Source organism: Hesperophylax consimilis, chromosome 23 (genome assembly GCF_061612785.1).
Source record: "Hesperophylax consimilis isolate HC1 chromosome 23, BYU_Hcon_1.0, whole genome shotgun sequence".
NCBI lineage: Eukaryota > Metazoa > Arthropoda > Insecta > Trichoptera > Limnephilidae > Hesperophylax > Hesperophylax consimilis.
The window spans coordinates 15,414,339-15,429,333 of record NC_142858.1 but is presented as its reverse complement, the minus strand read 5'-3'; the positions used below and the strand labels follow the sequence as shown (position 1 = coordinate 15,429,333).

Sequence of the window (14,995 nt, the reverse complement as noted above, 5' to 3'; positions counted from 1 at the left end):
ACCACTTGGGAGAGGAGTGGAGGTTACAGCGATTTTAGGATCCTCCGACCACTGCCTTATCTCTGTCCCATCCTCCATGGACAGTCTACCTAAGAATCATTTAAAGAGGTAGTTTTGGCACTACTGGGCATAAACATGCGCCTTTCTTGGAGTGCCGTCTGCTATAGCTCATAAGACTATCCGTCAATCTGTGCACGCGAGGTGCGAGAGGTAATCACATCTGCGATGGATTGCTACATTCCCTTCTCCAAAAAATCCTCTGGAGCGGGCACGAAACCGTGGTTTAACTATCGCTGTGCTGAAATACGGCATGTAAAGCATTTTGGTAAATTGGCTCCATGGATATACTTTTGGAATACCGAAAATGATCAAAGGATTGCAAGGGAATAAAAAACTAAAAGATATGACACTCTAAATAGGGCTAAGAGTGGCAACGACCAAATAATTGCCAAAAAGCTGGCTTTGGTTGCTCGATGGTTCGATTGGGAGAAATTCCTACAAGACTACATGTGATCAAGCCCAATGATTGGCTAGCTAACTCGGCCCGCGATAAAGCTGAGTTTTAAAAAAAAAATTCGCGGAATACTCGACTCTTCAAGATATCGGAGAGACTCCCCCTTCTATTCCGCACAAAACCCAAGATCTGGAAATAGGAAATTCTTCGGGTGTTAAACGACTTGAAAATTGGCAAAACCAGCGGGCCAGACGGAATATCTGCCCTGGTCCTTGAGTGGTGTTCTTCAGAATTAACCCCGGTGCTCTCAAAATTATTATATCTATCCCTCAAAGGTATCAGATCTTTGAAAACGGGTGATCGTCCACCCAATCCCTAAGAAAGGAGACTGCTCCTATACTTCCATCACTTTCATAATCTCAAAGGGTGGTTAGTAACAAGTTGTTCACATACTTCGAAAATAACAATATCCTAAGCGATCGGCAATCTGGATTTTGTCAAAACCGATCATGTGGCTCAGGTATGTGACGCATATTTGGGAGCGACACTTAGAACGCTTTGGAGAAACTCAATCCGTCGGGTTCGATATCTCCAAAGCCTTGAATAGGATCTGGCACATGGTTCTTATATTCCTAGATCCATATAACCTTGCATAGTTGGATTTGCTGAATTTCTCAAAAAAAATAATATTCAAACCTAGTTGACGTCTTTTCTTCCTCTCCGCACAAAATCAATGCGGGGGTCCATTAGGATCGGTGCTGTCGCCGACGTTGTTTTTGTTCCACATCAACGATCTCTTTGAATGTGCACCAATTCATTACTACGCTGACGACAGCACCGTTCATGAGGGTTATTTTGACAAGCCTCTTCTACTTTTGATGTCCGTACTGCTAGGGAAGTTTTGAAAAAATAAGCTAAGCGCCACCTCAAGAAGGTTCGTTCCTGGGGTAAGGCCAATATGGTCAGTTTCTACCTCTCAAAAACCCAAACATTCTAATTTCGGCAAAGAGGGAGATAAATTACTGTATATTTTATGTAAGCACCATGCCCAATAAAGACTCAATAGAAATGCTACCAGTCAAAATATCAGACCGGCTCAAGAATCGGGGCTCTATAGCAGCCCAAATAAATCTGGCTTTCAAAAATACAGATTCTTCAAAATACTGCTTACCCAAAGTAAATCTCAAATAAGCCCAACGATTGAATTTAGCCACCTCTGGGCTGGAGCCCCACAATAGTTGATAAACCTACGTGATTCTGTGCAAAGGAGGGCGGTCCGTATGATAATTTGACAACCCATTGTTAACATCGACCGATTGCCATCTTTAATGCACAGACGCAATATGGGCATGCTAAGTCTGTTCTACAGGTATTTTAATGGATCCTGCTCTAAGGAACCAGCAGTATTGATCCCTGGTGCACCCGTTCATGTTGTTGTCTGTTGATATTGGCTTCATGAGAACGGGCCGCTTCTTCGACTCGTTTATAAGACCGCTCGTATGTTGAACGAGTTACCGAAATCTGTTTTTCCTCCTTTATATAATTAATGATTAATAAATCCCTTCATATCTTACCCTCCCCTACCTAAACCCACTTCACAACGGTGCCCTATCGGGTGGCGACATAGCTCCCCTGCCTTCATACTGTAGAGACAGGGGCGTTTTTGTGAGGTTGAAAAGATCTGGGATAGATTCGTTTTTTTTTAGTTTGCATGAGATCGTGATATGTACTATCGTGAGTAAAGAATGAAGTGTGTGTTGAGAGAAATTCGAGTTCCATGATCTGTTCCTATCCCTGTCGACATGATGACAATTTTTTCACAAATTGAGGTACCTACCTTTGTAGCCGGACAGTGACGACCACGGAAGGTTCTTACTGGACTATATTTTATTTTGTATCAAAATTATTAAAAAGGACTAATGGGATTGCAATGCGGTTCCTCCTCCATTTTGAGCCATAGTTGTGTAAAGCTTTCCAGTATTCATCATCAAGGAAGACATGTACTGCAAGGCTTGCATGATTTTAAATCACGAAATGATTACCATCGCTCGATGAAGAAAAGTGGAGGAATATATATTTTAACAAATGTGTTCTAGAAAAATTTTGTTCAATAACATGCCGGAGTAAATAATAAACACATAAAATATTAGGGTTCACGTATAATGAAAAAAATGCAGACGCCACAGAATTATTTTTAAATTGCTTGTAACTATTCCGATGGACACATGTAATTTGAACCTACAATACCCATTGAAACATAATGATATAACGATATCAGCTTTTGTTGCTATAAATATAATAAAGCATTTATTTCATCATAACCATTGAAAGCATTTACATTCAGTATACAGTATCTTTAATATTATCTTCACAATTTGACTGGGATGGGTTCGTAATTAGTCTCACTAATTTACACAACTTATATTGTTATTTGTTAGTGATTCTTTCATGCAAACGTTTATTTATTCACGTGTAATAAAACAACAAATAATCGCGGTTCTGTTTTTGTTCTTTACTTAACACTATTTAATATTCAAATTTATGGTTGACATATCTATTTTCTGTGAAGAAATATGAATGCTATATGGTCCCAACTTTCTATTTTCCCTTTCTTTGTTTATAGTTATTCCTCTTAACGGGGACTTATAATGTTTGCCAAGAAAGGCATATTGTGACTTATCTTTCAATTGTAAAATTTTTTTCCAGAACAAATTTTTTTCGTTCGATTTTTGAAAACCGTTTTTTATGGTTTTTCTATTTCAAACTACTTATTTTCTGGAAAAATGTTCAGAACAAAATAAAAGTCACGGCGCGCCCCTGCTTGCTGATGCAATATAAGTAGGTAATGAAACATCGATATCATTTTGATAGAAACTAACTAAACTTACCTCGACAACTACCAGAAGTATACATAACTTATTATTATTAGATTGATGAATTAAGGCGTCTGAGACCTTAGAAGTGAATTTCCACCTAAAAGAAACAACAAAAATACTGTAGAAAATCTCCAAAAATACATAAAATCATTTCTTTTATTATTCATGTTTTACTGTTATACCATTTATTAGTAAAACGCATAATAATTTTGCTTTGAACTGATTCATGTAGTAAAATTCATTGATCAAGATTTTTAGCCAATACTTTTCCTGTTTAAGGCGATGCCATACGTAGTAGTGCAAAATCATGTGTTTTTGGTTTGAAAATTTTTCGCCTAGAAATGTTTCAGATGCTTTAATTAAATACTGCGAGTAGAATACATCTTGGCTTTTGAAATAATTAAGTATTTTTTAGATAAGTCTTTTTATAAGCCCAGAAAAAAATAATGTATAAGGCCTATGAAAACTACTTTAAAGTTCAAAATCTCCTTCTTACAAACCTATTTTCGGTTATGATTTTATTGTATAATGTGGCAAATTAAGTTATTTATAAAATGATCGAAAAAAAATTACCTAAATATTTATGCCTGAACATCCACAAAATAAAATAAAAGGCACTTTTTGGCCATGTTTTTATCTTGCATAAATCAAAACAGGCGGATGGTGTTAAGCGGGAATTTAAACCTTATCGCCATCTACGTAAGGGTTGTTATTGATAGCGGCTCAATTTAAAATATTACACGACGTAGTGCATCGCCTTGAGTTTTCTTTGATATGTTTTCTGGTGAAAAAATTTTCCGTTTTTTTAACGAAGGTCTCTCACCGGGACTTTGACATGATCGCCACGATGGGTTCATAATTATTTTTTAATTCTGTTGGAATAAAATATTACGAGTGCACTAAAAATCATATTTTGATATCATCTAAGGTGCACCAATTTTATCCCTTGTGATGCCGGACTCCTGTGGGCTACAACTTTGGGTGCATTAACAACAAAAGTGTTGCATTAAAATACGCAATACTGACTGTATTATTGTAATTACTCACGTGCGTTTTACAAAATTATATTTTTTTCCCCCTCATATTACTAAAATCGTTAAAAAAGATTCGATTCTTCTTTCATTGACTTTTATAAAAGCTAAGTAAATGCACTTATACGTGAGGTGTTACTGTAAATACGTTTAACGATTTTAATGTGCAAAAAGATATTTTATTGCGTGAACCCTTTTCAAATATTTCCTAATTGACTTGTGAAAGGCTTTAAGCAATGCAAAACCTTCCCTGTAATGTGTTATTTTGTAGTCAAATAACATAAGTTTTATATGCTTTTAACATGCTTTAATTTGAGTAAACCCATGAAAATATAATCCGGAATGCCGTAACCTTAAGGATACACTGGCACACAATGGCTACAATCTAGCGTATCCGATTGACTACGCCGGTACACCAGAGGTTAGAGCTTGTGATAGCTAAAATACTCCAATTTCTTTGTTCTGGATCCAATTTTATACATATTGTATTTGCGAAATCGATCACTGTCACATTGAAAACTGCATAAAATACTGCTAACAGCAAGGGATTGCTTTAAAATGTTCAAAAAGATTTCGTTAGATGTTTTGGAAGATTTGAAGACCTTCGTTGTACCTGAAATTTTATAAAAATACTAGAAGGGGTATGGTGAAAAATATATTTTTTTGATTTGCTGTTACCTATGTGTATATGTATAGATGTATTGTGTTATTTAGGTTTAAGATGGAGTTTTTTTAAACTAACTCCACACAGGAGGCCCTGAATGTAATAATTTTCCTCCGTGTCTGTGTCAACTTTTGGGATGCTGTTTGGAGGGTCTTTTTTAAAAAAAAGAAGGAGAAAAAGATCTGGAAGGTGAAAGGTATGAGTGTTTGGTAAGAATCTAGTGATCAATGTGTCCGGCAGTAACGGACATATGAATACATCCCTCTCACTACGGAGCAAGGGGTTGGATCGAAGACCAGTTGGAGAGGCCAAAGGGGAATCTGGCACGCCAGGCAGCTGAACACGCCGGGCAGACGCATCCTGAACCCAGCTCACTCGATGAACCTGGGCACCCCTGCTATATCGTCAAACGTAGCGAACTACCGGGTTGACCTATAGCAGAGGTGTTAGTTATCAAATAAATGGTTTCAGGAGCGGAGGTACCCATTCCGCCTTCTAAATTAGGTTACTAAATAGGTTACTAAATATGTTACTAAACATGATGCATAAATTACAAATCTACACTATTTTTTCTTATAAAAAAATTGATGGATACGAGTACTCGTGCGATGGTTATTTGCTGTTTAGTTAGTTTGTGGTTTTGAATTATCTATAACCGAAGATTCGTGACACATGACAAATCGGTTTTTTTTTGTAAAAAATGTTAAATGTTTTAGTAATATTTGTTACCAAGATAATTAAAATACTTTTAACTCTATCAAAATTATTTTAACCAATCCCACATTTAATACAGTATGTTTTCTTGAAAATACATTTCTTACGGTTTAGAGCATATGGAAAATAATTTTTTTATTGATTTTGGTCGATTAAACAGGTGTAGATTTTACTCGAGTTAAAATATGGTTCAAATTAATACAATGTGAAATTATAAGTTTATTGAGGTAACAAGATAAAATTGAAAATTAAATGATTCAACAATTATTAAGTTTGCACCTACCTACAGATTTTAAGTGCCTACGTGTTTTAAAGTTAAGGGTGATTAGTGATAAAAACATAGGCAAATTAAAAAATGATTCCGTCCAAACCACAAAATATAAAAATATTTTGGTCTATCGTTACGGGATCAGTTTAAAATTTCAGTAAGCAAATATTTATCGTAAATGAATGCAATATTATAATTTTAAAAGTAAAATAGTTTTGAAAAGGAAAATTGTAACGAAATGTATATTTATATACTACTTAAGTACCAGCCTAAATAAAAGAAAAATGATGTTTAAGCACTTATTAAACCGTTGTGAAAAAAACAACAATATTCTCATCCATTCACAAGTATCAAGTTTATCATCGTGGCGAAATTCTGAGAAGTAGAAAACTAGCCTCTAAAAACACAAAACTCACAACATTTGTACAACATCAGAAAACACAATACTAGCAACATTATTTACATAGGCACAACACCAAAAGACACATTAACAACACCATTTTGATATCATTAGAGAACACATTACAAACTATCCATATAATAACAGAATACCATATTGTAAACTTCATTTTAACCACCTCAGAAATTCCATTACGAAAGTCATAATTACCAAACCACAAAAATAATTACAAACAACATTCAACCAATATATTCAAATACAAAGAACAGCATGGGTTCATTCCTACGGGAGTCGAACCCAACAGCGGAAAATATTTTACGGCAATCGACTTTTTAGGCGCATGTAGTATTCTTCCATGTTCATAAACAACAAAAGTGAACTTTCATATTCAAACAATATACAACATTTTCCCCAAAAAATATTTACTCAAAAAAAAAACAGAAAAAATAAATCTCTTAGGTACTTATTTATCTAGCTAAAGTGCTTAAACATGATGAAAGTTTGATTGATGTTTCTCATAGGAGTGCGTATTAAATGCAATGCTAATAAATTTATTACAAAACTTTCTAAAATATCTAGACTTTACAGGAAAGACAGACTTTTATAATCTAATCATTCAATTTTAAGTATCGTGCGGCTATAATAATTCAACGCACATAATATATATATTTCTAACCAAATCCATATTCTTATATATACAGGGTGTCCGGAAACTCGTAGTACAAGCGGGAAACTGGTGAATCTACATCACATTTGGAGTTGATTTTGTAGTATAATTTTTTTTTTATTTGAGCTTTCGTTATCGAGTAAATCGAGTTTGAAGTTGATTTTTTTTTTTTTTTTTTTTTAATCAAATTCTTATAAATTATTACTGAAGATCAAAGTACCCAACTGATTAAAACTATTTGAAAGTAAAACAAATGAAGAAACTCGGATTTGAAGCATTATTTTGAAATCCCCCTTCATTTAACCCGGTGTAATCATAAAATATTTCTGCTCTGCAGGGTTAAAACATCTGTTATTCAACCCTAAACACCAGAAAAAACTTTAACCCTAAAATAGCCGAAAAATATTTTTTTTGGTTTTTTTTTTTTTTTTAAATGCTCAAAAAAAAAACTTTATGTTTTTTTGGGTTCCCCATGTGGTGTAGATTCTCCAGTTCCCCACTTGTACTACAAGTTTCCGGACACCGTGTATACATTTTTCAGGTACTTTTTTCTAAATATTGTGCTGGTTTCACAACAAAGATGGGCACACGAATACTTTGAATCTCTTTACGTTAAAAAAATAATCCAGATTTATTGGTGTACCCACCCACGTAATTGTTATTGATTTAAATGATAGAGTAACCCCCCTCCCCCCTTGGGGATAGTATGAGTTCAAGAAGTAAGGGAGGGAATTTTTCCAACCAAATGCAATGTTATCAAATGAACTTACGTCTGCGATGACCTGGTGTGGTGGCGGAGGAAGGTGGGCCGCAATGGACAGAGGCGAGGGGAGGTGCCACTCCTCCATGTTGAGGACCGACAGATTGGTTTCTGCCTGGTAGTCGGATTCTGGAAAAGCAGGTTCGCGGTGAAACGTGCCTGAGATCCAAAAATCACAGTCCAGAAATCCAACACAATGATGAGTCCAAGATTCAACAAGAAGTTTAAGTCCAAACATCCGAAGAAGGACCAATCCAAGTAGAGTACAAAGACAAGTCCATGTGTCCAAAAGAAGGTCAGGTCCAAATGAAGAACGCAGTAAAAGAAATAACAAAAAATAACAAAGAAAATTAGAAAAAAATTATAAAAGAATACCAATAACAAAAATTGACATGATGTTTGTAAAAAATTAACATAACGCGATCAATACTCGCGAAATTCAAAACATTCTTACGTTGAATGGCTTTTCAATGAGTTTCGTTTCTGAACCAAAGTGAATGAACTATTTATTTTCTCTGATGAAATCAAGTAGCTTAAACGAAAGCCGTACACGATAGAAATACCCAATATATGGAAAATAGAAATGGCGAGCGTGATTATTCAAATAAAATACTTGGGAATTGGTTTAACATTGCAAACAGAGTTTTTTAATACAATATTTGTAAGCAGCAATTCCGAGAAGTTTTCAAAGCGAGGTTTAGTTAAATTTAATAAACTATCACAATTTGGCTTCTAGAAAATTTCTTAACATTTTAAAAACACTTTGTGGAAAGAAAGAAAAAAAGTAAAATAAATTTGATGTTACTTTTAAAAAAATATTGCAATTATGATAAAATAACAAAAAAATATATTTATAAATTGTTGTCATTATGATGTTTTTCATAAAATAATAATTAATTGCTTGGACAAAAACTACCATATTTTCACATCACGTTTTCAATTTGATTTGTGTTTGCATTGAAGAGAATTGCGCATTATTATGTAGATTTTCGATTCACATTCATTTCATAACAGTTTCGACTCAAATTTGAAGCAATGGAAACTAAGCAAACTGATTAATTATTTTTATTTGCACAATTATTTATGGCCATAGCATGTTTAGTATTATCCAATATTTGGTCGAGTGTAATACTGCTGGTAAGCTGACCTGTGTGTTTTTCCAGGTAGGCTAAGTAATGTGAATTTTACAATACACCTGCATAGTACACGATCAAATATTTTGTCTAGTTGAAATGCAAATGTTTAAAACGCTTCGATTTTATTTCATATATTAAGTTGTTTTGGTATACTTCAGATTCTTTCAAATTATGTTAAAGAGCTGCAACATAATTTATTTTTATGGATGGGAAATACATTCATTCAAATTAATATTTAAGTCGACTACGCTCAAGTAAACTCAAGCTTTATATGTTCATATAAATTCCTGGTGGTGCTTGAGTTAAAGTGAAAGCAGGACGACATCAAAACATTTGTACAAAATAAATTATGCCACTCCACAGAGTGTTTGCTTTTGAAAGAAATGAAATTGAATTCGTCATTTTTTAAGGCAACATAAATCATTATTTCAATGAATGGCGCTTCATGTGCAAATATTCAGCATTAGAGCTGTTTTAAGTGTCGTGTCTTTTTTATTTATTATTAATATCTATCCAACTAAAATATCTTTAATCAACTCTAATGCAAGCGAAATGTAGTCGTAAAAGATTACACCTTCTTTTTGAGACAAAGTAAAAATATATATTATAGTCTGTTGGAGTAAAATAAAAAAAATAACCTTTATTGAATCTGATGACATCGGGGTTCTTGTCCCCATAGACGCTCTCCGTCTCACTGCATGCGTGAGGGAACGTCCCCTTCTCTTTCATGGCGTGGCCGTGCACCGGCGGGGAAAAATCCTCATCGACCTCCCCGCTCTTCCTGCTCGCCTTCAAGGCGAATAGTATCACGGCCACCATGATTACCAGCGTCACCAAAATTCCGAAGAGTACGCCAGATACCAACTTAAAGTCTACAGGCTTTGAGACTTCGGCTGAAAAGGTGATCAACACGTCCAATGAGCATTTTAACGAATTTAAAGCAATGAACTATGGAAGTATCAGCTTCTTCACCGATACAATGAACACATAACTAAGCCACGTGCGTAAATAGTATATTCACCCATTGTAATTTGTCACATATAAAAGCAAATGGAAATAGATAAACTAATCAGAAAATATTTTTTTAGTCACAATATCTACATTAGTGATGTCCCCGATTGCGTGTATAATTTGTATAATATCTGTGCACGCTGTGTATTCGATTATTTGATTTATATTTAAACCTTAGAAAAAATCTTGGTGACATTACACTGAATGATATACTCGTACAAATGTTAGAATTCGAATAAGACTCTCGTATATAATATACGTCTGTCACTAGTTACTAGAGGTGCCGCTAGTGTCTAGGCAATTTACAGAAAGGTGTTTGGTTTTTGTCTAAACAACATTGACATAGAGACTTACTTGTTTGAATCTCGGGACTTCTAAGCATGAGATATTCAAGGTTGGCCTTTTCACTTCGTCCCCTTCTATTAGCGGCGAAGATATCTAGATAGAGCTCCATTCCAGGTTTCAGTCCTGAGACCATAAATCGTGGCACGACCGAGGACACGTTGGATTGCAGCTGGGCTTTTTGGTCATACACCTCCATTACGAATATTTGTTCTTGACCACCATCAAACCCTGTGAGCGGCACAAAGTTTAGATTCATCTTAAATTATTTAAAAATCGCAGTGGTAAATAGTGGTTGTTCAGCATACATAGGAGTGAGCAGGTTTATTTAGCGTTTTCACCAATTCATTTAAATGATTCGCATTCGCATGGATTTATGCTATAAAATACTATTTACATCATTGCGCACACCTACGATACAAACGCTTTAAATAACATAATTAAATACACAATTTACAAACGCATTTACATTTTTTAATAAATATATTTAAATTTCATTTTTGTTTTCGTGAATTAATGCAAGTGTAAATTTACCCACTTCTCGATATCCGATCGATCTGAAACTTGTCATATAGACTCTTTGTTGATAACAATGCATTCTATATTTTGATGGTAATCACTCATACACACGCGGACATTGCGCATTTATCTGAAATTGGTTGACATTACGGCAGTTAATATATGGAACAATTTTGGTTCTACCCAATCAGGATTGATTCACTTGTTAGCGCGGTTGAATACAGTACCAGGGAGGGAAGAATCAATCCTCAATCAAACCAAAAAAAATGTATTTATGTATATTATCAAATATACTATTCATAAAATTAGTTGTATGATGTAAAAAAAAGACTTTTTTTTAACAAAGTCTTAAATTTCTATCGTATTTAATTTATATTTTATTATAAAATGTCGGTTTGCAAAATCGCAAAGACAACCTTGAAATTATTGAATTCTTCTCTTACACGATCTTTGCCTAGCGCTGTCACGTATATGCAAACCAGTAGATATTCATCATGTTTCAATCATGTGGTCATAGATAACTAATGACTCTAAAGCAGAGCTTCTTCATCCTTTTTGAAAATAGGTCACAGGAACAACAATGAAATCCTTTCCTTGGACATAACAGTCAAAACTAGCAGCAAGATAGTCAATCGACTAGCGTAGATTGGTCTTCTGTACCAAATAGGGAAAGATATTAAGATGATGTACCAAGCCAAATTATCTATTTATATATATGATAATTATTATGACGGCCGGCATAGTCTAGTGGTAACGCATTGGACTGCCAATCCGAAGGTCGCGGGTTCGAACCCGGCGTGCGCAAATAAATTTTATTTGATTAATTTGTGTTATTTCACAATTAATTAATTGAAATAATATATAGTATATTTGCGGCACGTTACAGAGTGGAAGATACTACCAGTATCGCCCTGGTGTAAGACCACCATTCAGAATTGAAACGTTGCTCCAAATGGCTTTAGCCGTGTTTAGTGACTAGATCTGAATAGCCAGGTACTTCCTCACCTTCCTCTTTCCCTTCCCCACTTACATTCAGCCTCACAACATCCCCCAATAGGGGATGCCATAGTCTCACTGGCTCCAGACGGGAGCAGTTGGGACTCTTGTGAGGTATTCACTATAAAAAAAAAAAAATTTAAAAAAATTTACCGGATCTAAAAAGGAATTTTTACTGCAATCGGATATAAAACGGATAAGGTTAGAACCGGACGATAATAAATTCAAAAATTAAATTAACTTCTCTACCTTAAATAATTTAGCGAATTAGAATGACGATGACATCTCACTATATTACTTTATATATTATTAAAAAACATAAATCTCTTCACTTTATATGTTTTTTTGATTTATTTTTCTTCTATTTACATATGTGTGTTAAGTTTTTTTTATTTTTTCCCTTTACACACGAGTTTTTGACTCTTATAAAAGAAAACATATTATTTAAATATTGAAGACAATATTAGTGATTTTTAAAGGACCCTTGTCTTTCCGGGACAAGCATTGTCCCGGAAAGACAAGGGTCCTGGGTTCGAGTCCCAGATGTGACCGTTTCCTTTTCTGATTTTTCTGTTTCAGATTTGCGTTTAAAAATCACTAATATTGTCTTCAATATTTAAATATTATAATTTGAGGTTTTACTCAATAAGTTATTCCGAAAAATAAGAAAACATATTAACTTTTATTTGAAATATGTTCTAACTGTGTGAACTTAGATAAAAAATAAAATAAAACATACGTTAATACATTGTATGGACGTATTCATGTTATGATATTATTATATACTTACATGCATACATTAAAACAACATTTAACATTATTAACATTTCATAAGCCTTGAAGTTTACTTATAATCGAAGTTTTCATTTGACTGTTTTCCGTGTTTAATTGTATTTCAAAGATCTGGAAACGTATACTTTATTTATTGTTAAAAGCTCTTATACATTATTATTGTTTGGTATAACAGTGTGATTTTTATCATTTATATTTTGGACAAATACTTATTTTCATTGTATTCCCAAATGATTTCATTTGCTCGCATTTTAATTGTACAAATTGTTAAAACGTACATGCATTACAAAACGACATCGGAAAATAACTGAAAAGCATGTTAACAGCGCCATCTCATGGGATTCGGGACTATTGAAGCTTTCAGCGGGCCTTAATTAATGGGTAATTTAAAACGGGAGCCGCGAGTAAACAGAGCGGGTTCACTTTGATGTTTTAAAAAATGATTAACGGTTATTAATTTGATTTCAAAAGTTTACTATCGTGTTTTTAATTTAGTTCAATAATGGGAACCAGAATAGAATAATCGATGTTCATTAGCACGATAACAAGGTAGGCACGACATTATTTCCTTTCACAAACCATTTTATAATCTTTAGAATTTTTCAATATCTTTTAAAAACATTTTCACAAATAAATGAGTGCAGCGAACGCTTTTTGACTTTGATATTAAAATTCTAGACAAACAAATCGTTTTGCTAGGTAAACTGCTAATATTTCTAGAAGAAAAAATCAAATAAAAGTTAAATTTATTGATTTTGGTATGTGTACACATTTGAAATTTGGTTGAATGCACGTACTTGAGCTTACATAATGGAATAAATTATAATTTAGGTGTACTGTACAAGGTCCGCAGATACTTTATTAGTACACAACTGCTAACCTAGTAAAAATCGCAAGTTTGCCTCAATGTCGAATTTGACAGCCACCTCGGGTCCGGAGTCCCAAAACATTTTAAAAACCCTTGACAATGCGAAAACGGTTTATATATTTAGAAAACAGGCGTCAGCTGGGAATGCTGTATTTGTGCTACTGGTATTTCGATGGAAAATGCTGCGATGAAGAAGCGTCATTGATGTCTTCGGCACCGGTCAGGAAACACGCCAAATGTTCACCACACATTTGTAACGGGTTGACATAAATGTCTCAAATGAGAATGTTTTCTCATGTGAGACATTTAAACAGCTCAGATGTGAAAAGGTTTTCTCGCTTGTGAATTGCCTCTCTCCTACAACGTGGGTTTCTTTCCTCGTAGGGAAGACCCCGAGAGAAATTATTTTCTCGGAACCAATTGTGTGGTCAATATAAAAATATACATTTCTGAATATCTCCCAACCATAAATAAGTGATATAGATATTAAATTATTGGCATGCTTCATGAGGGTAAAAATATGTCCATAATAATTAGCAAACATGTTTAAACAATTCACAATCAATATATTCGCAATATGGCAAAGATTCCTTCAAATGCACGAATAAAGCAAAATTGTTTAGTAATGTAATAATATATGTGTAATATTTACCTCCAAAGCATTCGACATCAAGCGACTCTACAGTTTGGTTTAACAGAGTGCAATTGTACGGTGGGTCTGGTTTGCCTCCGGGAATTATATGGAAAACGCACGGCTCTCTCTGGCGCCCCGGCACATTCACAGCCCAACACAGGACGGTGCCGTAATCGTTCTCAGAAAGCGGAGTATAGCTTAAAACCGATGTGTACGGTTTCTCTTGGATCTCCAGCGGAGGCTAAAACAAACCATAAAAAATATTAAAATAAAATAAAAAATTTATACTTGTTTAAAATTCGAATTCCGCTCAGACTTCATTCGGCATTGCAATTTAAGTACCAAAAAGCCAGATTTTTCGCAGAACTTAAACCATTCATCAAATTTAAAAGCTCATATTCAAGTACTGTGAAAGTTTTATTCGATTTCTGTAAATATTCAAGTAATGTAAAAAAATGACCAATATTGTAACAGTAACAGAACTTTCACAGTTTCATTTGAACAATTGGCCCTAAATACATTTTTTAAGTTTTGCTTAGGTTTATGTGAAAAAGTCCACCCTATTTCTCTTACGCGGCGTAGTAATAAAACATATTATTTAAATGTCAAAAGTACAGTCGTTCTTAAGTGGACTATATAAATAAGAATAGGTGAGAATGTCAAAGCTGCTATTACTAGTATTAACTAGTGATTTCGTAGACGCATCAAATATCAATTAATTCGAGTCGATTCTATTTCCGATGGCCAATTTATTTCACTTTAATCAGGTTACATCATTACCGATAATTAGCGCAGATACTTTATTTTCTTGTCGATTGTGTCAGGTCTCGGAAATCCCCCCAAACTTATTCAAGAGGGCGTAT

At 34.2% G+C, this 14,995-nt stretch overlaps 1 protein-coding gene across 1 annotated transcript in view; it reads right to left on the bottom strand.

The window, feature by feature from the left end:
• LOC149412362 (neural cell adhesion molecule 1-like) overlaps positions 1-14,995 on the bottom strand; it is a 138,427-nt gene that overhangs the window by 1,622 nt on the left and 121,810 nt on the right. Inside the window, exons 12-15 of the mRNA XM_089645857.1 lie at positions 14,151-14,373; positions 10,336-10,554; positions 9,609-9,863; positions 7,845-7,963 (exon numbers count right to left, since the gene is read on the bottom strand). Of these exons, the coding sequence (XP_089501983.1) occupies positions 7,845-7,963; positions 9,609-9,863; positions 10,336-10,554; positions 14,151-14,373 (816 nt within the window). The remainder of the gene's footprint in view (positions 1-7,844; positions 7,964-9,608; positions 9,864-10,335; positions 10,555-14,150; positions 14,374-14,995) is intronic.